The sequence below is a fragment of the Eurypyga helias genome, unplaced genomic scaffold (assembly GCF_000690775.1).
Source record: "Eurypyga helias isolate BGI_N326 unplaced genomic scaffold, ASM69077v1 scaffold34548, whole genome shotgun sequence".
Lineage (NCBI taxonomy): Eukaryota > Metazoa > Chordata > Aves > Eurypygiformes > Eurypygidae > Eurypyga > Eurypyga helias.
The window spans coordinates 19,247-44,157 of record NW_010265817.1 but is presented as its reverse complement, the minus strand read 5'-3'; the positions used below and the strand labels follow the sequence as shown (position 1 = coordinate 44,157).

At 43.7% G+C, this 24,911-nt stretch overlaps 1 protein-coding gene across 1 annotated transcript in view; it reads left to right on the top strand.

Moving 5' to 3' along the window:
- The first annotated feature begins 5,653 nt into the window (after window positions 1-5,653).
- The window catches only part of LOC104513496 (katanin p60 ATPase-containing subunit A-like 1), a 30,556-nt gene continuing 11,298 nt past the window's right edge, over window positions 5,654-24,911 (top strand). Inside the window, exons 1-5 of the mRNA XM_010156868.1 lie at window positions 5,654-5,815; window positions 13,351-13,511; window positions 15,203-15,402; window positions 22,378-22,480; window positions 22,985-23,090. Coding sequence (XP_010155170.1) covers window positions 5,654-5,815; window positions 13,351-13,511; window positions 15,203-15,402; window positions 22,378-22,480; window positions 22,985-23,090 — 732 coding nt within the window. The remainder of the gene's footprint in view (window positions 5,816-13,350; window positions 13,512-15,202; window positions 15,403-22,377; window positions 22,481-22,984; window positions 23,091-24,911) is intronic.

The window sequence follows — 24,911 nt, the reverse complement described above, 5'->3', positions numbered from 1 at the left end:
CACCAGTCCATGGGACCACAGCTGCAAGTTTAAACAAAGCCAAGCTAACAGGGAAAGACACATTTGGCTGTGGAACTTGGCAAGCCTTTTGTTTGTTTGTATTTTATTTGACAATGATCAGTTAAAATGTTGTTTTTGTCATGCGAACGTAATGCCGATAATTGTCTGCAGCATCAGCGATTGCTTCTGAACAGGGACAGTTAATTATTGGAAATGAAGACCAGTTGTTCTGTACTCAAGTCCAAAATAAAAGGGATAATCTTTCTAATAAAATAGGCAAGACTTATTTATTTTTTTAATAATTGAATTTTTGAAGCACTTGTTATTATTAAAAATCAAATAAAATACATCAAGCACATGAAAAAGAAATATGGTCTATATTTCAATCAGAAAAAGGCTTCTAGTAGGAATCTTATGTCATGCAGGGAAAAAAATGCTTTTTTCTTTCTCTGATTATGTTCCAGTTAGTGTTGCAGTTTATGCTTTTCCGGGTAAGGTGTTGTAATATTGTTATATGTCTCTATTTTAACAAGTTTTAACTTTGAAGAGAAAATGGAAGATAGGATCATTTTACTATTTTAAGTAAAAACATAATTGAGGGAGAGGAAGCGGTTTGAAACTGGTCAAAGCTGGCTTACAAAACCAATATGGCCTTGAACTAAGAAAGGCAGGTTTAGATTAATTCTGAGGAAAAGCTTTCAAGCAGTGAGAAGAATTTGCGAAAGGAACAACGTCAGTTCATCACTTAGAGTCTGGTAATAGAAATGAGTGCACATGGAAAGTGGCTAAATCAAAAAATCAAAACCTCTGACCACTGGAATGTGCTTCCTTGCTTTGTTCTGTGTGGCAATAGACCTGTTCTGGGGTTGGGCAGTGGCAGAGGGCCATCCTGGCTCTTATTCTGTACAAGTGCAAGATGTATAGTCATACCTCAGCACTGATTTCGGAAGATGGTGCCTAGCAGTGTGGCTTTCTTGCCTTGTGATGTTAGTTGTGTCTCTTACATTGTATTTCGGGATGCCCGATATCATGCTGCATGGCTGATTTACAGAAAACGAGAGACAGGCTTAGTAACTGGTCTTCATCTGTGTATGTCCAGGCCTTTCCAGATGTTCAGCTGTCCAGTCAGCAATGCTTCACAGCTGCTCTGACATGAGACCGTATGTCCAGCAATCTCAGGGAGCTGTGGAAAATTTTTGGTCTGCCTGGGTAAAATTTTGGTTGGAGAAAGACACATGTCTAGAAAAAACAACAGGTATCTTATAGCTCTATCAGTGAAGAATTAACAGCTGATTTGGGGAAAAGTCTGATTAGCAGGCAGTAATGAGGCTTGATGTGACTATTGAAAGGAGGGTAAAGCAAAAAGGAGTAACTGCTTGTTTGATGAGCATCATCCATCCTGTGCAAGAGTCGAGTGCCTGTGGAGAAAATGGGTTGCGGTTGTGTAACTGATTGTGTCCAAACACGTAGGCGCAAGAGAGATCTGTACAGATAACAGAGATGCCTTTTGTTGTGGCACTGGCAGGGTTGAATGTTCAATATCAAGCGACAGGAAAACCTCTGCTACAGACCCTGTCTATAGACAGGGGCATTTATTGCCTCTGGTACCACTGCGGTGAGGTTAAGTGGGAGATGGGCTGGAAGGGGGCAGTCGTCCGAGTTTGGAATAGCGTACTAAACAAGCTGCCCTCTGCCCACCATTCACACAACCACTGTATCAGCCTGCGGATATGTTTGTGTATGTATAATGCTTTAATGTTGAAATAGAGTCTGCCTTTTGGATCTTGCTCAATTGTGCGTTGCTTCAGTTCTGGGAGAAAAATTCTTCTCTGACCCCCGATAGGGATCAGCTCAGCTTATGCTCCAAAGAATAGAGATTAATATCCCCTGTGACCTTTTAGCCTAGCTGCTGCAGGGTTTTTAACAAGTGGGCTTAAGACCCCATGTGTGGCAGCTATGCCTGTAATGGCTCTTCTTGTCAATGATCCGTGAACTAAAGAATCTCCAAGGATATTTTGATGTGCCACGGAGCTGTTATGGTCTAGTGCAGGAAAGAACCATGCAATGATAGAATGAAAAGCTGGTGTCACAAGTAATGGCTAAGTCTTTCTAAATGTACCTGACAACAGTTGTCCCTGATTGTATTTAGTTAAAAGATGTGGCTGTGGTATGGTAGGAAAAACAAATAACTTAAAACCCCAAACAACAACAAAACCCAAACAACAAAAGCACTGCTTATGACTTTTGTACTTCTTGTTCCTTGGATGTCTGCAATGTTATATGAACTCTATAATATAAGGTAGAACAGATAATAAAAATAAATACATAACATGAAAAAGCCCCCACCCAGTCCTAGCTACCTCTTCCTCCCCATCCCTGGTGCTGGAGAGTAGGGTTGTCCAGGAAACAATCCAGGAAGAAATTCTTCCCTAAAAATAATTTTTCCTTAATTTCGGTCGTTTTGACTTGCTTTGGCTGTTCTGAACTACTATTAGCATCGCTGGTGTGCGTAAAAGGTTTGTAGTTTGTTTGAACCCTTTTTAGCCATTAGTTTATAACAGCCAGTCTTTTTGTGGTAGGATCTTGGAGAAGTGCCTGGGGATCAGGGGGAGCACTGATTCAGGACTGAGGTCTACAGCTGCTGTTTCAAGCATATCCCAGGTATACATATGGGTGATGTTATAGTCACCTTCCCAATCTCTATTACCTGTGTTGGTGTCTAGGGTAGGTGATAAGTAAAAATTGAAGTGCCTGAATCCAAGAGAAAGATCCAGAGGTGGTTGTCAGCCTAGCTCTGGAGGCATCTACTGCTCAGTCATCATCATAGAATCACAGAATGGTTTGGGTTGGAAGGGACCTTAAAGATCATCTAGTTCCAACCCCCCAGTCGTGTACATCCGTGTGCATCCACCAACCCCCCTGTACGCTCCAAGTTTCAGTGCCTGGCTGTGTTTAGGAGCTCTCCAGTGTGATGCACTGGGCATCAAGCTTTTGCTTAAGCTTCAGTTTCGCCAGCATGAGGCCAAAAGCCCCAAACTCTTGGCTGCTGGAGGAAATGGGAGACTCTCATTTGGTTTCCCCCTGCAGGTTTAAGACCATGTACATTTTTCTGCCTCCCGATTCCCCACTCGCTGCGCTAACTGCTCTTCTGAAGTCAGCACGTGGGACACTCTTCTGGGATTAAGGGGAGCTGGAGGTGGTGGAGTCTCCTTCTCTGGAGACTTTCCAAAGCCGCCTGGACTTGTTCCTGTGTGATCTATTCTAGGTGATCCTGCTCTGGCAGGGGAGTTGGACTAGATGATCTCTAGAGGTCCCTAACAACCCCCTCCACTCTGTGAATCCGTGTGAATCTGTGGATGTGACTGTCAGTCCTCTTAAGGCAAAAGGGAGTTAAACACACACCTGCAGGGTGGCACCAGCTGTAATAAACAGATAAAAGAGATTGCTAAAGTAAGTATGTGTTCTAGGTAATGGATTTCTAGGAATTGAACGCAGCAGCTCCTTAGAAATGTTCTTGATACTTCTGGGTAAAACCTCCAGAGGTTCGAGGATCGGTTTCCATACGGGGACAAGCTGATTGTGTAGATCCCTAACCTGGATGTGTTTGAAGATGGGGCAATGGGTTCTGCCCCAGGTGGTGTTTTGTTCATTTAGAAGTTGATTCATCAGATCTGAATGGGTTATAACCTGAATTCTGTTCTTTTTATCCATTTCCAGTGCAATGCAAGTGACATCTCTTTTCCCTATCAGTTATCATCTGTGTTTTTAAATTAAATAGTCTCAATTGCCACAAAACTAAAGTTCTCCAAAGATGTATCTTGCCCTTCCTCAGCTCTGGGAGAAAACAAAATTAGGATTATCACCCTTTCCACCTTAGTTCTGCTCCTGCCCAGAAGTTTATAGCAGCCAGCGGGAACGATCTGGAAGCTGAAATGTGCGGCGCAGGAGGACAAGCGAGCCCCAGTGTGTCCTGCTGTGCTCGGTGGAGTGCCAGCCGTGTGCTCGCTCCGTGTGCTTGCCATCACGGCCATGTGGAAGCGGTGTGGTTTCAGTGAGGGGAGCAGGTTTCCATGGCTTACTTGCAGGGAGCAGGAGCGCAGAGCTGGTGTGCAGCTGCGGGCAGCAGGAAGGACCATCGGTTTGGCACCGTTGAGAGGCAGAGCGTGTGTTTGCTACAGGCAGCATTCAGGGAGGGCAGAAGGAAGGTTATGTGGGTATACGTTTAACTTACTGTCGGAGGTTTGAATTTTGCTAAGCACAAGGGAGTACAAAGGCATAAGATCCATCCACCTTAATGCTGTCTTGATCTTGTCTTGTCTGTTCTATAAAAACTACTAACATTTTTATAACCCGCTAGGATGTAAAAGGTTGTTTCTCCCTGTTCTGGCTTCTCTCTGCTCCCACCTGCTCCTCCTGCATTCACCCCTGTATCACGGGCTGTCTTCAGCTGCTCAGCCTGCACTGTGTGCTGCGCCCGGCTCTGCAGCCTGCGCTTTCCCCATCTGCCTGTATCCCTCCTGCCCTGTTTCTTCTCCACCACCTTGGTCTTGCCAAACCCTTGATGCAGCTTGTGGACGACCCTCCCGAGCCGCCCTTCTCCCCCTCGGTCAACGCAACTCTGCATGGCATAGCTATGAGTTGTCATTTTTTATGGTTTTTTTTAGATCTGGGTCAATGTCAGGGACATTAACCATCCTGAGTAGGAAGGCAAGCGAAAGGAACTGATGCTCTTTTCGTGTGGTAAGGAACTAGTCTTTGGGTGAGGTGGGATTCAGATAGAGAGGCAGGCACTGCTTCGATCTTGAACCTTAAATACAAACCTACCTGTACAACATAGCTTACTTCTGAATGTGTGGTTTAGTACTGCTTCCTTGAATGGTTATGGGAAAAGCTTGACGGTGGGTTTGCCTTAAAAGTTGTGCTGCGATTTACTACTTGTATAAAAAAGTTACTAAAATCTGTAAATCTTAAATGGTTTTGGGGACTAGGGGAAGGTTGTACTTTGGGAATCACTGTTGTAAGAAATCTTAAATTTGGATTGCTAACTCTGCCATAAATCACAAAGTGACATGTTAAATGTAATGAAAAAATCCAAGTCAGCGTGTGGATGTTGGAGTACTTTGAAGGAATACAGAACGAGGCGCTCAACTTTGTCTGTAGTAGGGCTGTCATTCAGCTGTATCGTAATCTCATTAGCGTGAGGCCTCTTGAAAGTGCTAAGTGCAGGCTTCCCTGATGCTGGCTGGCACATTTAGGCACGTATGTAATACAACAGTATAAAAAGCAATTTAATGCCTCGTGTGATTTGTGATTCACGGATTGACGGCTGCTAATATATTTTGGTGATCTGCAAATTAAAGTTTGGATTGTTGGGTTCATTGTGGGCAGGGTATTTAGTTTTCTAATGTTAATTTAGCAGACCTGGGGGCAAAGGCACTATAAAAGACTTATGATTCATGATCTCAGACCTTAGGCCAGTGAAGAGATATTCCAGAGTTAAATGGTTGAAAAAGAGGAGGACTGAATGGGAACGGGGGGCAGAAAGACATAATTCTGCTGAGAGAGAAAACATAAAACTGAAGTGTCATGGTCTGACAGCATGTAAAATTCATTTTTCTGATGATTATGTTCTCTTTTAGATTTCTGAGTAAAGATGAATTTGGCAGAGATTTGTGATAATGCCAAAAATGGAAGAGAATATGCACTCCTTGGGAATTATGACTCTTCTATGGTATATTACCAGGGTGTCATCCAGCAAATCCAGAGACATTGCCAGTCGATCAGAGATCCAGCAATTAAGGGCAAATGGCAACAGGTAGGGTGAAATAAGGTTGCCTTTATTCTATTACTTGATAGTTGAAAAACACACTATACTTCCCAAATCTTTTAAGATGTAGGGGACGTATATTTCAGTTAAGTTCACAACACTTCTTTTACTATTTTCTTGGTATTTATGGGAAGATAACTTCTGTGGTGTGTTCAAAAGGAATTCTTTTGTTCTAATGAAATGAATTTATTTGTTGTTTTCCCTTAGGAAGTTTGGTTAATCACTGGTCTGTTTGTGTGTGATTGCATACTTCGGAAAAACTTTTGCCAAGGACTTCTTTTGCTGTTTTATCTTTTGACCATCTAATGCCCTAAAACTAAGATGTGAGTGGATGGGTTAGCATCACTAGAATGGTTGTCTGCGTCATAGTTAACCATAGTGCTTCAGTGTGCAAATTTGGATCAAGTTTCTAAAATTCCAAGTGATACTCTGAGCATGAATCTTGCACGCATGCATCTCCCTGCTAAGCACAGTACTGTTGAAGCCAAGGAGGTAATCAGCAGGTGAAATGTAGGAACCCTCATTTAGCATTTAAAGTGTTTAAGTCTTCCTTACATTTTGTGGTCCCAGTTTTCATTGTAAAAAGCTGTGTTCCATAAAAAAACCCCAACAAACCCAAAAAACAACAAAGGAAGATAAACATAAAAAGGTGAATTCCAGAATAAAGAGTTCACATTGCAGGAATATTATGTGTTGAAAGAAGAACATTGCTCCTATAAAAGATAGAATTTTGCAGGAAGTAGCTGAAGAGATTATTTGAAGAAGAATTTTTCTAAATATCATATGTTTAAATGATGTCCCTTAAAAACAGGAAGAAATTTTTAGTTTTCATTGCACCGGGTGCCTTGGTGATGGTTTTGTGCTTGAAACATCTGACACCAACATGGAGTATTTTGTGTGTTGATAGCCACAACATTGGTAGCCATCATTTTGCAGTGGCAGCACTATTCACAGGTGCCTAGCATAGACCTGTAGAAGTCTGCCTGCTTATTAAAACCTTGACTGCAAAGCATGTGAAGGTTACTTATCCTGTGAAGGTTACTTCAAGCCTCGTGAGGCTGTGTGGTGTTTGGACTGCTTCAGAGAAGCCCGTGCACCACGGAACACATGGTGTACATTGGAGACAAGCCTCAAGTGAAAAAGGACCATTGACACAGTTTCCAGAATTATACCCTGGGGAAGGCAGGTGACTCAGCACAGGATCTGAAGTTGGCACCTTCTCAGAAATTATCCCTTTTAGGTAAAAGCAGAATGGCCCCTGACAGCGTCCCATAAATGCTTTAGAGAACTGTCCCCAGGAAGAGCAGCAGCAGGTGGGGTAGTGTCTGTCACGCTGCGCACTCATGTTAATTCTGAAACTTCACAACACGACAGTGACAGATGAGCTTTGTTAGAATATTGCTTTGCCATTTCTGGTGCCCGTCTCAGCACAGGGACAAGCACCAAAAAGCAAGAAAGGTGATTAAAAAAAGAAGTGCTTCATGCCCAGGCTGTTTGCCTTCTCATTCATTTATGGGACTACCCCGTAGCACTGGGAACAAAATGATACAGCCCTGGGAGCAAGCGATCTAGCCCTAGTACCCACAACCTTTGGAGAGACCCACAAAGTTAGACCTGCTTTCTTACCCACTCTTGATAAGTAATTGTTGTGCTTTCTCACTCCTTGAGACAGACTAAGATCTGATGATCTGGACGTTCACACAGCTTTCCAGCTCCAGCAGCAGTGAAATCCAAGCCACCAGTCACATTCCATAGCTGTCTGACAGACAGCCGCTTCTGAAAAAAATTAAACCAAAAAAGTTGGATCACAAGAAACACTCAATCACAATATTAAAATAATATTTATATATTCTTTTAAGATCATTGTCATGTAGGAGTTATGCCATACACATTACCTAAGTTTAGGAAAATTCAGGTCTAACACACTTGGTACCAGCAGTGGACAGAATCAGAAAACTCCTGTACCTGTATGCTTCTTGCAAGTGGCACGAGAAGCAAACGACCAAAGCAAACGGTCGTGGTTAAGGGCATGGATGCAATTGATTTTTACCTGACAAAATCTGTCTCCCCTGGAGTATGGACCTAGCCTGCTCGTTAGGTTCTTCAGTTTCTCCATTGTCTGAGGAATCTGAGGAGGATAATACTACTGGTTCCTTTCAGAGATGGAGTTTAGCAATCTCTAGGAGACACTGGGTAGGTAGAGCTTTTCTTACTGGGAGCAGGCCACAGTGTGAATGTCCATGCAGATCAGTGCTCGAAGGAGAAGATTGTTACTTAAACCAGTTTTTCTCTGAGATGTACTGTCTGCATGCACATTCACAGTGTTGAATCTTCTGTAGGATTCCTGGGACACCGATGCTGAGGGGATCTGGCAGTATGAAGCATGCCCTTCCTTCCTGTACGTTTGTGCGCAGCAGATGAACAGGGTATTTGTCCTACTTCTGAGGCAGAGAACACAGTTTCAGGTGTTTGCATACATATTCCCTAATAAAATAGGAATATTCATATGAGTAACATCTCAAAGAATAGTTACAGACATAGCTCTGCAGCTGACCAACTCTTACCTGTTACCTGAACCATTGTTCTCCCTGTCTGACGGTGGTGCGCTATCGTGAATGGGTACCTCAAGCTAGGTGAATCTGGTCTGTAGCCTTGTGTCCTACGTGGGATTTTTCGAGCTCTTTACTGAGCAACGTAGAGCAGAGGTGAACCAGAAGTAGTTGGGATTTTGAGTCAGACTCCCAAAAACTCTTGATCTACCTCCCTTTGCTTAGGTGTCATTGTTTTCACATTTCTACAGGTTGGGCTGGACAGAATGATACTCTGCAGGTCTTTGGTGGCTTGTATTTCATGTTGCACAGCCAGATGGCTTCGGCTTTGCAACTGGGCACCCTGATTTCAAGGGTGCCTTGTGCTTGGTGCTGATAGTTAGGAGAAGGAGGGGTGTGAACATGTACTATCTGCTCCCCTGGGAACAACTGACTGGCTCCGTTCCACTCGATGCAATACTGCTTCTGGGTCTTCAGAATCAACAGTGGCTGGGGGCGAAGGATTGTGTTATTAGTCTGGCACAACCTGCAAAACTTCAAAAGGACAGAAGATGCATCCTGGAGGGGCCACCAAAACAGTGGTGTGACAACACGAGAATTCCTCTGACCCTTTGGAAGATTCATTGTCATTGCTCATCTGATAACTAGCTTGACTTGGTAATATCAAGGGTGAGCTGCTCTGGAGACAGTTACTTGTTTTGCATCCAGGGAATTCCCAGCTTGCTCTTGGGTGGCTGAGGGTAGCTCCGTTCTTATCCTCACTCCTAGGCCTCGGAGCTCATGTGAAAAAGAAATAGTTACTTCTTTGTTGTGCTTTGGGGTTTGGCTGGCCTATTCACTCAGGTAAACGCAGGCTGGGACTGGAAAGATTCAAAATCAGAAGCAGCTCATCTCTTTTCCTACTTAACAACAGTGAAAGGTAGGCTTACTCTCCTGACTGCTACTGTGAACTTTCCTTGTGTTGACATTCCCCCTGTTTATTCTGAGAGAGTTTTTTGGCTGTTGCAGCTCTTTTACTAGACAGCTGGCTTGTAGGGAAGAGCTGCTTCAGTGACGGTTCAACAGCTGCGGAATGACAGCAGAGCGTGCCCCCGGGGGATGCTACTGGCTTCTGACAAGGCCAGCGGCTGTCGAGCAAAACCTGCTGCATGTTATAACCGTGTGCTCCGTGTTGCACCATATCTGAGAGCACAGGAGCCTCAGCCGGAGCTGAGGCCGGAGTTCAGCCATTCTCAGAGCCCTTGGAGCTGCCAGTGAGGCACCCTTGCTGACCCTGGTCGCTGGAGCAGGTGATTAGGTGCACTGTATTCTTGCTTAAAGAATAAGGGAGGATTTTTACCTTTTTTTTTTTTCCCCCCCTTCAATTTTAAACACATTTCAGTCAGTCTGTGCTTATGTTGGTTTTGCTTCATGCCTGTGGCACTTCATAGGTTACTTCATGAGTAATTAAGGAATATTCTGCATGCATCTCGAAGAACTATGATTGCAGGAGCAATACTTTGACTCCATGGGATCAGACTGAACTACAGGGCATCTGGTTGCAAATACCCATGCTTATTGCTGTGGGAAGTTGTGTAGATACACAAGCTTAGCGTAGCAAATAAAAGCTGGTGATGCCAGAGGTACAACAGTTGCCAGATTGTGAAATACCAAGGAACTCCCTGAAATGCTTTTTGGACCTACCACTAAGAAAGAGTGAACTTGGCTCTTGGTCACTGTGTTTTATATGCTAGGATGTGTTTTCTGCTAGGTTACTCTAAATCCTTAGGGCTGGAATGTCAGAACAAAGCTGTGGGGCCACCTCCTGGGCTGAAAGGCTTTTTATCAGGGTTACATCACCCAATGTCATGATGCTGCTTCTATGGAGGAGGTGACGTGGCTGGTAGGGGCGGCTGGTGTCCCAGAGCGTGGCTTTGGGGAGCAGGCAGTTTCACATGGTACCTGAACCCACTTAACACCCTGCCATGCCCAGGGAGGCCAAGCTCTTCCCCACCTAGTCCTCCCTCCAGCTGCACCAGCTTCTCTCCCTCCTCTGCACCCTGCCATTCTTTGTCCTGGGATTTGCCTGACCAGCTGAGCAGGAGCTCCCTGAGGTCTCTGGCACCCAAGGGAAGGAAAACCTCTCTTTCTCTCAGATTTCAGATACCCTTCTCCTTGCTGGTCCCAAGAGCTGACTGACAGCACTCCGGCCCTCAGTGCTAGCAAGGTGTTTTCCACCAACTTTTCTGCATGTGTTGGAATGCTGATAGGAGGGATCCTGACTGTGTTCCTGCAGCACTGGAGTCGGAAGTGATTGTCTCTCAGTGTCCTGGAGGATTTATGCTGTATCATTCCTTTGTACCTCACTGCAGCTGTTTGGCTGGATGTATTTTTGGACAGGAGGGATGCATGTTAGACAGTTTGAAGGAACCGAGTTAGTAATCAATCACATTTGTAACTCAGCTGGAAGTTCTTGCACGGGGGATATTTCTGTTGTGTGATGAGAAAGCAAAGAGGGCAAAGCAGAGCAGGAGCAATCCTGACTGAGCTGGATGTGCTGTGTCTTTGGAAAGACAGAACTACCCCATCTGGAATGAGCAAGAAGGCTGTTCTGCCCTGTGAAATGATCAAGTCCTTCCCATACCTAAGGCTCCTTTTGTACAGATGCACGTAGAGCTTCTGGTGATGTAAATGCAGTGTTGTGAGAGCTCTGCAGGGCTTTGGGGATTTACCCTTCACGCTGCCTCTGTCCTTCCTGGTATCCTGCTGATTATGGTCACACCCATTCCTCTTCTTATACAGGGTTTTAAAACAGAGAATTATTTCTTTGTGCTGCTGAAATCTTCTAATTGGCCCTTGTAGTGGGAAAATTCCTGGAAAATATTACAGAGCAGAATTATACATTGCTGTGGGATGCACCTGGTAATATTTTAGAACTGCAGCTTCCAGAAGGAGGTGATGGGTGTGTGTTACTGAGTGCTGCCGATGTAATCGTTCATCCTTTTATTCACTGTACCCACCCGTTATGTCAGGTAGTGCTTTCTGTCTTGAAGTTGCCCTACCTGAAGTGGGGGGCTGCTGCTGCTGTTTTGAATATGTAGAGTGGGGCAGGTGAGGAAAGACACCATTCTGAGCAGGAAAATGAGAGTGTGAGAGAGAAATGGGATGAGCAGGTGGAAATCAGGCTGGAAGAGGCATGCTTTCCGAAGTGTGCTGACAGGACACAGCACCCTGCATGTGCCCAGCGTCGTTCATTTCCAAGCACGCAGGGAGACCAGAAGGTCTCAGGGTAGTGGTTGCAGCCTTTCACAGTAAGCACCATTAGGAAGAACAGTCATAAGATGTGATGCTGTTTAGTACTAGTTTCAAGATTTTCTGGAGACAAGCGGGATTTGCAGACCTGTATTCTCCTGATCCTCTCAATTACTCAGAATCTGCACAGCAGAGAGAGTCTGGATTTCAGGCACCATCACTGACATCTGTTGACACTGTCCTCAACTGCCTTCCTCTGTTTGCTGCAAAGTGAAGCGTGGTTGCAGCATTCCCAGGCAATATTTTTCCCGTGGGCGCATGACATGAGCACAGCTGGATGCCTGGTGTCTTTCCTTGATTTTTGGTAAGCTGACTTGGAGATCCTGGCTTTTGATCCAGCCTCGCAATGTGTTCTCGTTGTAGCCTCACCCAGCACACCTGGTGGCAGCCTGTGAGTACGCTCAGTGTAGTGTTTCTTCACGAGGTTTTGGAGCCTGTGTGCCTTTCCAGTGGATGGAAAGGTTCAGGATGTCTCTGTAGCTCCAGTTGCAAGCCTGTATCCGGCAAGATTCACCTTGGCCTGAGGTCATCCTGGCTGCGGAGTGCCAATCCTGCTTTCCAGGCGTGCACAGCGGTGCACGAATTCGCTTTAGCTGTGTGCTAAGAGGTGACATCTGGGCGTTATGACCCTCGAGCTGCTAAAAAGCAAAGTAAGCGTGGAGGTTGATCCTACTGGATGGAAAACATCATGGAATGATAGGTGGAAGATTGGTAAGGTGCAGTACAAGTGCACTCAGGTGTATCCTGGCACATCTTCAGCTAATGCACTGAAAACTTAGGTTTCTGAGTAAGCACATGCAATGCTGTTTCTGGCTGCTGGTGTGTACTAAGAACCAGTGATCTTAGCATACAAGACCAGAGCTTGTAACAAGCCATATCACTTAAAAAATAGCAAATTTCTACACAGAGTTTATTTTTCCTAGGCTTCATGGAAGAAAATTGAAATGAACAAATATCAAGTAAATAATCTTGAAATTATTGCAGTAGTTCTAATTCCCTGACTAGTGGCAATAAAAACGCCGTGTATAAAATTCAGCTGCATAATTCTGCAACCTGATTTCTTTCAGAGACATAATTTTCTCTCATTTTAATTTTAAATAATTTACTTACCAGTGGAACTTACGCTACAGGGTGTTAAAGTTGCCATTTTCTTTTCTAGTCTTTGCAATCCACCAAAGAAATGGCTTGTGCTTTGACTGTACGGTGATGCTGTGCCCCTCACAAAGTTAATTTTGTAATATTATATTGTAATGATTTAGCCAGTTTTATAACTAGGATGTTGGAGACTGTAATCAGAGAAACTCTGATGCTAGAATAGTAGCAAAACCATAAAAGATCTGCCAACAGCACCCTTATGAGTATAAGAGTATGTGTACGTGTGCATACATGTCAGCATGCACACAAATGTAAGCATCAGCATGTGTTGTGGAAGAGTGATCCCTGCGTTAGCAATCGTGTCTGGTCACGACACTGACAAACAGGAAGATGAACTCAACGGAGATTCAGTTGTTTACACTGTTAAAGCTCTGTTGTCAGCCTGATGCAGCTGGGGTTTGTGAATGGAAAGGATTGGGGGTCCCTGCTTTTGAGGGTAGCCTATGTTCTAAGGTACCTTCTATGTGGTTTTTTTTTTTTTAAAGTTTGAATTGTAACAATTTTTAAATAATGTATGTATTTCTCAAGGTCCGACAAGAATTAGTTGAAGAGTATGAACAAGTTAAGAGCATTGTCAACACTTTAGAGAGTTTTAAAATGGACAGACCTGCAGATATTCCTGTATCCTGTCAAGATGAGCCTCTTAGAGATCCCGCTGTTTGGCCTCCTCCTGTTCCAGCTGAACACAGGTAATGAGAGGCTCAAGCAGAGCAGGTGGAATAAAGTTGGGTTGCCATAATTTTATGTTCTTTTTTGAATGCATTTGTAATGTGAAAATCCCATTTCATTTACCCCTTAGTCATTTGTAATAAAGAATAACTGTAATTAATTGGGGAAAAAGTAATTAAGCTACCGTCGGATTTACTGCTGAAGTTCTAAAGAAAGTCACCTTTATTCTGGTAGCGTGACTAGCTTGGAGCCTGGAACTGCAGTCAGCCGGAGAGGTACGTGGGCTTTTGGTGGCAGTTTCCTTTCTCGTGTGCAGGGAGAAAACTTTTCCATTTCATTTTATTTAAGCAGTTGAATTCATTGATAGCTGTGGAGTCAGTAAGGAGCTGGAACTGAAGGATTGTGAAGGACATGGTGGTTAGAAATCACTCCTTTGCCACAGATAATATTACCTGTGTTTAATCCATTGGTTAGTTTGATTGCTAAACATTGTTTTGCACATGGTGTTCTTCTTCTGTAAACACCTTCAAATTAACTTTAGTTAGCTAATAGTTTTCTCAAAATAGATGCTTGGGCATTTTCTGAAATCCCTATTTTCACTCTACTAGAGCTTGATGCTGGTTGTCGGAAACAACAAATCCAGTTTAAAAACAGTAACATTTATCATGCCAACATTTTTCTAATGTTTTAATAACAAAGAATTTTAATGTGTGTATACTCAACAAACGCAAAGGAAGAAAGTGAAATGAGAGATATTGGTTAACAGAAAGAAATGCCACATTTATTTGTAATTTTATGTGCTTTATGATTGTCACACAAACAGATCTTTGCTTTTAAAAAAAAGTAAAAGTGTAAGTATAAAATTATATTAACGTTGGTTACTTTTGTGAGTAGTGGAAATGACTATTAGAATTTTTGTGGTAATTTTATGTGAGCTGCAAGATGTATTTATTCCTGTATCTTTCTTAAAGGTAAAGGCCCGATAGTTCATCTGCTTTTCAAAGCTGAAACTTAAATTTGTGCAAATAAATAAGGAAAATTAGCCACTGTTCTATGCTGTGAGGTTTGATGAAAATGTATACCAAGCAAAGTCTAGCAAATTGTATCCAGCAGTGCATTTAAGCATGTACTTTTTTAAAGCCATATTCCATATTCCAGGAAACTTTTTGGAACTAGAAAATGTTGAGTTACTCAAAACAAGAATCAGCAGAAGATTTAAAAGGGGACACTAATTGAAGTTGGGCAACGTTCCTGGCTGTTTATTTTAGTTCTATATTTTAAGTAAATCCCTAGAGCAAAACAACTGTTACACCTTGTCTTAAAAGCAAATTCTTTCTCCTTGTGCCTCTTTGACATGGTGGGTGATGCACACAAGTATAGGTGGTTGCAGTTCGGCTCCGTTTGCTTTTGCTTTCGAAGCAATTTTTATGTTTTGACATTTTCACACAGGGGAATGAAGTCTGAGATAGGAGGATTGTTTTAAAATTCTCCCTCCTTTGTTTTGGGGCCTGTCAAAGCTATTAGCCAGCGTTTAGGAGGGTTGTTTGCTTGTTTTATCCAGGAACATCATCTGGTTGCATAGAACTTGAGCATATGGATGTAGCCTAATATAATCTCCTGTTTTGGAGTCAGAGAAACTACAATTTGAAGACTTTTATTTAAAACAAAGTAATGTTTTTAGCATGTTTTCATTGTGGTCGCTTGTTGTTAGGGCTCCACCTCAGATAAAACGGCCCAGCCGAGAAGTGAAACCTTTGAGGAAAGAATCCCCAGGACTGCAGCCCCGCGGGCTTGTGGGCAGAGCACACGCAGCATCCAAGGGGGAGAAGTCTGCGGGCAGCCGCGAAAGGGAATCTAGAGCTAGAGGAAGAGACGACAAGGTAAGAAGGGGGAAAGAACGTGGGGGGAGGAGTTGTGATGCAGTAGGTGGCAAGAGGAAGCATTCTTAGGTTTAATTATTTAATACAGGTAATAATAAAAAGCCACAATAATGCTGTGCAAGAAAACTTGGTGCTTTCCTCTTGCGTCATGGACAAAGCATGTACCATGGGAATACTTAGTAATAATGACACCAAATTAAGGAAAGTTCTGTCATGTTGACTCTGTCTTGATTTGAGAGTTGTTGACCGGAGGAAGCATGGTGGCCTGTTGCTGAGGATTTCTTAGCATCTCAGTTAGACTCTGGGCTTGACTCTAATCTGTCAGTGTCCCTGACAGACAGGCATAAAGTCCCTTCTCCTCCACACACCTTTAAAAAAAAAAATTAGGTTTTTTGCAAAGATTTCCATGTAAAAAGTGCAAAAGTGAGACCCACTGCCCTTCTCTAGACTTTAAGCATTATGAATGGAGTTCCACAGTACCAGCCTCTGCCATACCACTGTAAAATTTAGGTGTGCCTACAAGTCCAGGACAGTTCTGTAAATGCATTGATGCTAGGTAAATCTGTGCCAAATTATTTGAAATTATGAGGGAGATATGGTAAAAGCAAACTCCTTACAGCTTTCCTGTTCTTTAGTTTATGAAAAAGGTTTTTTAATTTATTGTAGTATTTAGGAAGATGCGTCTTGGAAATGCTTTGTTTTAAGATAAAGAGCAATTAAATAAATTAGAATAAATTGGGTCTGAAGACCTATGAAAAAGCAGCAGTGCTGAAGCAGGAGAAAAGGATAAACAGTGATTCACTGTCAAGTAGTGATGTCAAAGGCAGGACTGTTTTGTGGCAGGAAAAGAAAGTTGGTGTGCAAATTGCTGTTTCTGAAGACACGTGTTTTTAAGTTTAACTGTGTAATCAGTGCCAGGAACCCAAGGTGTCTGTGGATAAATGATACAAGTCAAGAGTGTGCTGAATCTTGATAGACAGAGATAGAAGAAGCCCTTTCCTATGGGGGCACACAGTATTGTTCAGATCTTCATAGATGGATGAGAAAATAATTAGGCCAGTTTTGTTCCAAATGAATTTGGTTAGTCCCTTCGTGGCCTTTCTATTACAGGTTGCATCTTCACAGCTCAGAAGGAACTCCAAGATACACTTTTTTCTATCATGAATTGCTTTTCTGATACACAGGAAAAGAGCTAAGTGATCCCAGCCCTTATTACCATCAGTAGGTAGGGCCAGGCACATTTTCAGCAGTGCTACTGAATGACTGCACAGATCAAGCATTTTAGAAATCTCTCTACCCTGGGTCAGTAAGATTTAAAATAACAAGTGTGCATCCTGCAAGCTATAAAAAGCTTGTGAAGATCTGTGAAATTATTTACAGTTCTGCCAGGTATAGGGGGAACTGGGAGTCGTGGTGTGTGACAGGTTTACCAGATACGCTCGTGTAAGGCAGCCTTCAAAGTCGTAGCTCTAACGAGGGTGACCTCTGCTCTCGAAGCTTTGAGGTGATGAGCATTATAGGGCTTTACTATAAGGAGCTCGCACCAACATGACTTGTACAATACTTGTCTCTGGGAGTAATGTGATTAGCAACACTACTGCTGTGAGGCAGAGGAAGAGTCATGAAGGTGTTCCATTTAATATGGTACAGTCTAAACGCTAGTCTTATCCGAATAAATTGGTCACTAGGTGGCAGAAGGAAAATATGTCTACCCTTCAAAAAATACCAATGTGCTCCACTTTTCCCCTTTGTCTAGCTATTTGGTGGTTATTTTACTTTTTTTGTCTGGGCTATGTATGCAAAAATTACCCCAGGTTGCAAATTCTCATGTGTTATATGATGATTTTTGCAAGGGATCCATGATTTTCCTTTGAAGAAAATTTTGAATGAAAGAGGAAGTAGCCAGGTGTGGAAGTGAAAGAACTTAATGTAACTTTCCATATTTTACACACAGGCATGAAAAGGGGGTTAACTTCCCTTTCAGTTTTATCCTTCATCAGTTTGCAAGTGTTCATGTTTTTTAGTTTCTGAATTTACAGCTACAAGAAGCTTACCTCCATAGCCTAGTATGTTGAATCAAAGAGGGTTTGGTAACTCTTCATGTTCAGTTAAAAGTAATAAGGCAAAACTGAAGCTTTAACCTCAATAACTAGGAATCTCTTTTCTCATAGTTCATGTTTCAGCTCTGTAGTTCTTGGGTTTGGGTGCTTGGCTAGGACTACTTACAACATGTAATGGGCTTGGGTGCCATATCCATTTCCTAAGACGTTGGTTGCAGTGTAATAGGCTGTATGCTGTCCTGGCTATAATATCACAGTGTAACATGCATATTTATTTGTGATATTTTTCAAGATAAATACAGGTATAGTATGTAAGTTTTAGAAATGTTTTGTCTCGTTTGAGGCAAATACCTTCTTTCCCTGTTTCTCCTTCCCAGGCCACATCATCTTTCCATTCTGAGAGTAACCATCCTGGGATAAGGAGTTTTAACCTGACTATGCCTGTAAAATGACCTTTTGTAATGCTATATAAAATAATTTTGAACAGCAACCCACCAGATGGTGTTTATCCTCTAAACCCTTACATTTATGTGTTCCTTTTTCTAAAATACTGCTTTCAAGTGCTTCTTTTAGTTCGACTGGAAATTATTAGGCTTGTTCTCAGGGTACCTTCTGCTGTATCATTGCCAAAAATGTTAGCTTCTGTTCAATACTTCAGCTTAAAGAGGCAGCATGAATGCTACCTGGATGTCGTTTAGAAATTGCATAATACCATATCTAAGCACTAGAACACTTTTTTTAGAGTACTCCTTAGATTATTTTCGATTCAGTGGCGCGGATGGTAGATATTGCTAAGGATATGAAATAACCAAGGGCCATGCTGCCATGTCAGTGAAGTGAATGTTAAAACTGTTGAGGATATGACTTAAAATTTTTTTTGCTTGATTATTCTGATGTATGCCATCAGATGTGAGATGAGGTAGTCACATTTAGTTGGAAGCATAGACGTGCATGCACTGGGGCTGGAAGGCTGCATGAGAACGCTGAAAGAACTGGTAGGTGAAATTGCAGCGTTGGGAGTAGAGATTTCCAGTAAAGTTTATTGGGTCTGCTGTTGTCTCATGTGAATGGTGAGTCGTGTTAACCGTGCCAGTATTCAGAAGGGGAAAGGAAAAGCGATCCAGGCAACTGGAGTTGTTAATTTTATCTAAACAGTGTGCAAAGTTTTACAACAAATTTAGAATGGATGAAGAGTTAAAAACTTGGGCTAACTGCAAAGTGGAATAAAGTGAAATACGGTTTCATAAGCAAAGGTGTTGCCTTTGCCAGGACTTTCTTTAGAGTTCTAGTTAGTGTTTTGGAGAAGGAAATTAATCTACCTGGATGCCACATGGGAAGCAATTAGTTGATGTAGTGAGTGTGTGGTGTAGAAGAATTGTAAGGTGGAGAGGAATTAGGCAGCAAAGGGAAGGTAAACAAGTGGCTCTTAAAGAAAAAGTATCAGTCAACTGGCAAATCATTTATGGATTTCCTTAAGATGAGAGATTGACTCGTTTTATATTTAAATTAACGACCTTGGCACAAAAAAGAGGCATGAGTTAATTAAATTTGGTGATGACACCGAGTTGGGAAGTGCCATCACCAGAAGAGGTGAATGAGGCTGTTTTACAGAAGGAATTGGATGACTGTACTGGAGTCATGGATATGGGGTGCTGTTCAGCGGTGCAGAGCAGCAGGCTCTGTACTTGGAGACTACAACAAGAATTTGTGCTAGAAGCTGGGCACTCAGCATCAGAGAAGAAACCTATCCGCAGAAATCGGATCAGGCTGAACTTTCATTTGGCACATCACTTTTTCCTGGCGCTGATGGGAAGGGCTGGCTGCCAGCGTGAGGCACAGCCAGGTGCCACCTTTGGCTTCGGCAGCAAGGGCTGGAGAGTGCATCTGGAAGTCATTGTTCAGTGTTTTTGTGGAGTGGGAAGAGCCTGCAGGAAAGCAAGATGTCTTCAGGATCCAGTTCTGGTCATTGCAGCCACCAAGGTTATCCTGCGGGATTGATCTCTCTGAGGTTGGGTGTAAGGTCACAATATGGTACTCATGGAAATGGATGTGAATTAAATTCTAGGCCCAGTTTGTTGAGTTGTTACCGGCAGAGAGAAGAGATGCCCACGCCATTATGGGAGGCCTTGGTGAGACAAGCAGCTGGAGTATTTTGTGTGTTTTTCTACAACCACCCTCAAGAAAGATGTGTTAATATTAGAAGAAGGGAAGGGGGAAAAACAAGGGTGCAAAAGTGAACAGGTAATTGTGTTCAGCTCGTCTTCCAAGAGGAGACCTGCTTGGTTTGGTAAGCAAAGGCAGAGCACACACATGCTGCAAGTCCATCAGGGTGGTGGGCACGTCAGTGAGACAACTGCTGAAACTAATGTGCGAGCTGCGTAGAAGAGTAGAAATACATTCATTTTGGAAATAAGATTTCTGTTCCAGTGGGTTAGGGGAGGTCTGACAGCTTTTCCTGATGGACAGCCCAGCAAATTTCTGAACATGTTTAAGTCAGAATTTGGTTGGCTGTGGAGAAGGTTACGTGATGGGACTGCAAAGGGGACTGGGTGGGAGCAGTCTTTTGCAGTCCTGTGTGCCTCTGTCTGTTGGCATACCTTCTCAGAGAGAAGCCACCACAGCAGCTTTATTTAAAGCTGTTTTGGAGCAGTAACACCACAAGAAGAGATGAGGACATGACTAGAAAAATTACGTTTACTCCGGCTGCTTGCATTCAGGAGACATTTATTTTAATTATTTTGTCTAGTCTCTGCTCACCTGCTGACTGAGGATTGCATGTTGGACCAATTTGGGACCAACATTAATAATGTTATTACCTGTGAAAACTGTAAATACTTTAAATCCTGGTGTAATTCCAGACCAGAAAAAAGCACCGAAACCTTCTGTGTCACTAAAATGATAGCCAGGGTGATGCTGGAAGCACATCTCCCAGTTGGCCACCCTTCTCCCTCTGTTGACGAGCCACGCTGCCAGGAACGGGAGAAATAACTGTCCTGGGAAGAGCAAGTACCGCAGGACCGGGCAGCTGGGGTCTGGGGGCTTGGCTCCGCTTGCAGCCAGCACGGAGGCGACGGAGGAGCCGCTGGCCTCCTCCTGTCTCCTTTGGTTTCTGTTCTTTTCCACTTCTTGGAGCTGTCACAGCCGGGCCCCGTGTCACCTGCATTGCCTGATGTGCGGGTTCACCGCCTTTCTGGCACAGCGCACAGGCTGCGCGCAGAGCTGCCAGCCGGGCTCCGGAACAGGGGCTTGGGCTGATGCTTCGGCCTCCCCACAGTGTGCTACAGCCATCCGCCCTGCCTTCTCTGGCTTTTTGAAGCCTGCCTTAACTGTGTTTCACCCAGAATAAACAAAACATCCGATTTGTTTTGAGATGTGCAGAAAAATTCTTCCACTAGGGACAGGAGAAGTGTGTAACAAAGACAGCAGATACCTTTCATTTCGTTGTCATTTTTTTTTCCCTTCTTTCTTTTTCTCTGGTTACATTTGAATTCCATTTTCTCTCTCCTGAAATATTACAAACTCTTTAAGGTTGGGTTTTTTTCCCCTCTGTTTTCTTTTTATGCCAGACCATTGCATTTTTGACACCAGCCTTTTGCCTAAACACAACTTTCAGCTTCATTTCCATTGCAAAAAAACAAACAAACAAACAAAACCCTGATCTGGGTGTACTAAACAACACAGAGTTCACTTGAAAGCAAGAAATAAAACCAGTGGGAAGATAAACTGCTCCCTGACAGGCCTCGTGGGCAAACGGCAGCCACGGTAATCGCTACCTATTTCTTTTTGCACGGTGAGGTTATCTGTGTGTCTCCAGCTGCCTCTCAGCCCGCCTTTGCCTAGGCTGCTTTTGTCCAGCTGTCTGGGATTCCTTAACTTGCTACCAATAGTGTTTAGAAGCCGAGTTCAGGGCCCTGAAGTAGCTCCCTGCTCAGCCTCCTTGGTTACAACAGCGCAGCTGCTTGTCAGGCACCACCGAATGCTGCTGTTGGGCTGGGAGGGGAAGCGGTTTCCTTCTGAAGTGGGAGAGGAGGAGGGTGAGCCCTGATGCTTCCATGGGAAAATGTTACTTCACCCCCATAAGTTTAACGGCACTGTGGTAGTATTCACCAGAAACGCTGGGCTGTTTGGGGCAGTGTGTGGTTTGGTCACTGAATGAGCGTTGGCATGCTGCAGAAATTATTGTGGTTCAAAGAAGTCTGGGTGACTTAGGAGCTTCTTTATGGTTCTTGGTGCAGCCCTGAAATAAATACGACCTTTTAAAAGCATTTTAACTATGGTGCTGGCCTGGGAATGAGAGGAGGGAAATAGATAATTTGCAGTTGAGGAAAGGACAAATTTCTGGACAGGAAGGCTTTAATTAAACAATGGGGGAGAGTCTTCTGGGGTTTCCTCCATCAAAGACAATGAGTGTAACAGCTTCTGTGTTCCTGTTCAGTGAAGATGGGGTGCCAGTTTTTTAGCTCTGGCAGGCAGCATGGCAGGTGTAGCATCTTCAAAATGTGCTTTGGATGCTCTGGTCTTCAGCCAGGAGTTAATGGAGCATTAAGTCGTGATGCAGCCTGCTTTGTGAGGCTGTTTCTTCATTTGTGCCTTCTTCTGGTCAGGAAGTCTGTCAGTTGTCTAAAGAGTGGTTTAGCACTGTCAAGAGAGTCTGGTTTGCTGCTTTAAAACCAACCCGCCCACCCACCAACTGTGATATGTGATGAGCTCTGCCTGGGTTTTATCACCGTGAGCTGCACCTAGGGTGCCGTGTGTCTGGGGACCCTTTGTGGAGTGCAGGGGGTTTTGCTGGCCATCACGGTGCTGAGATAGCTGTGTTAAAGCTTGGTACGTTCTTGTGGCTTCTCCAGAGGTGAATCGCACAGTGTTGCCATATATTTCTAGTAAAGGTTATGTTGAAAGAATAATGTCCTTATGAGTTTTTGGAAAGAAAACACCCCAGGAAGTTGGTGATGGGGAAATTCCTAAATTCGATGGAGCGGGTTATGACAAAGACTTGGTCGAAGCTCTTGAAAGGGATATTGTATCAAGGAATCCAAGCATTCATTGGTATGAGGCTTTTCTCAGTTCAGGTGGTTTTGCTAGTGCAGAGAAGGAGAGAAATTATCCTCCTTCTAACTCTTAAAACAGGGAGCCATCATAATGTCCTACAGATAAACTGTTAAAACCAAAAGACCTTGTTTTGCTTATTAATTTGATTACAGTTAAGATTTGTTGCTAACTGATACTATGTGCTGTTCATCCATTACAGGTACTGCTGAAATGAAAGTACACTCCAGAGAACTTTAAAGATACCACTGGGGTGTTCACATTGTACAAAACACTTTTTAATTAAGCAACTCTGGGTAACTTGAGTTGAAAATAATTTTTCCCCTACTTTCCAAAAGTGGATTCACTTTTAGGTTACAAGATTATAGGCGAACTTTCATGATGCATATACTGGCATGCTGGAAGAGCTGGTACTAAGTGAAAAGCTTTTCTATTTTTATTGTATAAAAATAGAAGAAATAACGTTGTGTGGGAATCTTATACAAGTTTCTTCATCTTGCACAGGGATGACATAGCGGATTTGGAAGAAGCCAAGAAATTATTAAGAGAAGCTGTCGTTCTTCCAATGTGGATGCCTGATTTTTTCAAAGGGATCAGAAGACCTTGGAAGGTGGGAATTTATTTGATGTTTTAGTAAATGGCAAGCTGTAGTAATGTATGTCTGCTGATGTAATGTGTGTGGAGGCCTGTAGCAGAAGGCTAAAAAGGCAAATGGGAAAGATCAGGAATTTGTTGATGAAACCATCTCATAACGATTCATGTAAAATGCACTGAAAGAACCAGCTGGAAGTGTATGTGGGCTTTACAGTAAGTAATAATTCTTTTCTATTTACTCAGTCATCGCTTACTGACATTATAAAATACTGTATGTCAGCCTGTACCTGCGTGCAAGCATATAGGATATATAGACAGAAGCAGAAATGTTTCGTAGGTGGCTCTGCTTGGGAGTATGGTGGCCACTCTTCAGCACTTCACAGAGGAAAGTCGTCTTTGGACTGTTTTATTCTGCATGTGCCAGCTATCGCTCACTCAGACTGCTGGCTGAATTTGAGTGGGGATTTAACAGAATCACAGAATCACTAAGGTTGGAAAAGCCCTCCGAGATCATCCAGTCCAACCATCAGCCCAACACTACCATACCCACTAGACCATGTCCTCAAGCACCACGTCTACCTTCTCCTTGAACACCTCCAGGGATGGTGACTCCACCACTTCCATGGGCAGCCCATTCCAATGCCTGACAACTCTTTCAGTGAAGAAGTTTTTCCTAATATCCAATCTAAACCTTTTGCCATTTCCTCTTGTCCTATCACCAGTTACCCGGGAGAACAGACCAGCCCCCGCCTCCCTGCACCCTCCTTTCAGGTAGCTGTAGGGAGTGATTAGGTCCCTCCTGAGCCTTCTCTTCTTTAGCCTAAAACAACCCCAGTTCCCTCAGCCGCTCCTCGTAAGACTTGTTCTCCAGACCCTTCCCCAGCTTTGTCACCCTTCTCTGGACATGCTCCAGTATCTCTATGTCCTTCTTGTACTGAGGGGCCCAAGACTGAACACAGTGTTCGAGGTGTGGCCTTACCAGTGCCCAGTACAGGGCAGAATCACTTCCTACTCCTGCTGCCCACACTGTTCCTGATGCTGGCCAGGATGCTGTTGGCCTTCTTGGCCACCTGAGCACACTGCCGGCTCCTGTTCAGCCACTCTCGATCAACACCCCCAGGTCCTTTTCCCCCAGGCAGCTTTCCAGCCCCTCGTCCCCCAGCCTGTAGCGTCGCAGGGGGTTGTTGTGACCCAAGTGCAGGACCCGGCACTTGGCCTTGTTGAACCTCACACGATTGGCCTCAGCCCATCGATCCAGCCTGGCCAGGTCCCCCTGCAGCGCTCTCCTACCCTCCAGCAGATCAACACTCCCACCCTACTTAGTGTCATCTGCAAGCTCACTGAGGGAGCACTCAATCCCCTCATCCAGATTGTTGATGTTAAACAAGACCGGCCCCAAGACTGAGCCCCGGGGACTTGAAGTGTAACTTGTTTGTTTTTTGTTGGTTTTTGCAGTTACACTTGCTGTTGGGTGAAGTTTGGTTACTGCTGGAGTGGGAGAAATTTAGAGTGGGAGAATTTGCTGCAGGTGGGGCAACAGGAGGGGTATGGGACTGAGCTGGCCCGGCTGATGGACCAGAGATGAGCCCAATCTGGGCCTTGCTTAGAGCTGAAAAGGAAGAGGAGGGAGGGGGCTGCTGAGCATTTCTGTCAACAGAAAATAAAATTGTCTTGCTTTTGTTGTGGGATGGATTGACGCTTGTTTTGGGAATAACTAGTCACAATACAAGACCTTTCTGGTTACTGAGAAGGATTTCTGGGGAAAAGAGACTGCTGCAAACTGTCTGAGATTCTGAGTCTGCAAGGCAATGGCATGCGTAGGGAATGCTGCGTCTAT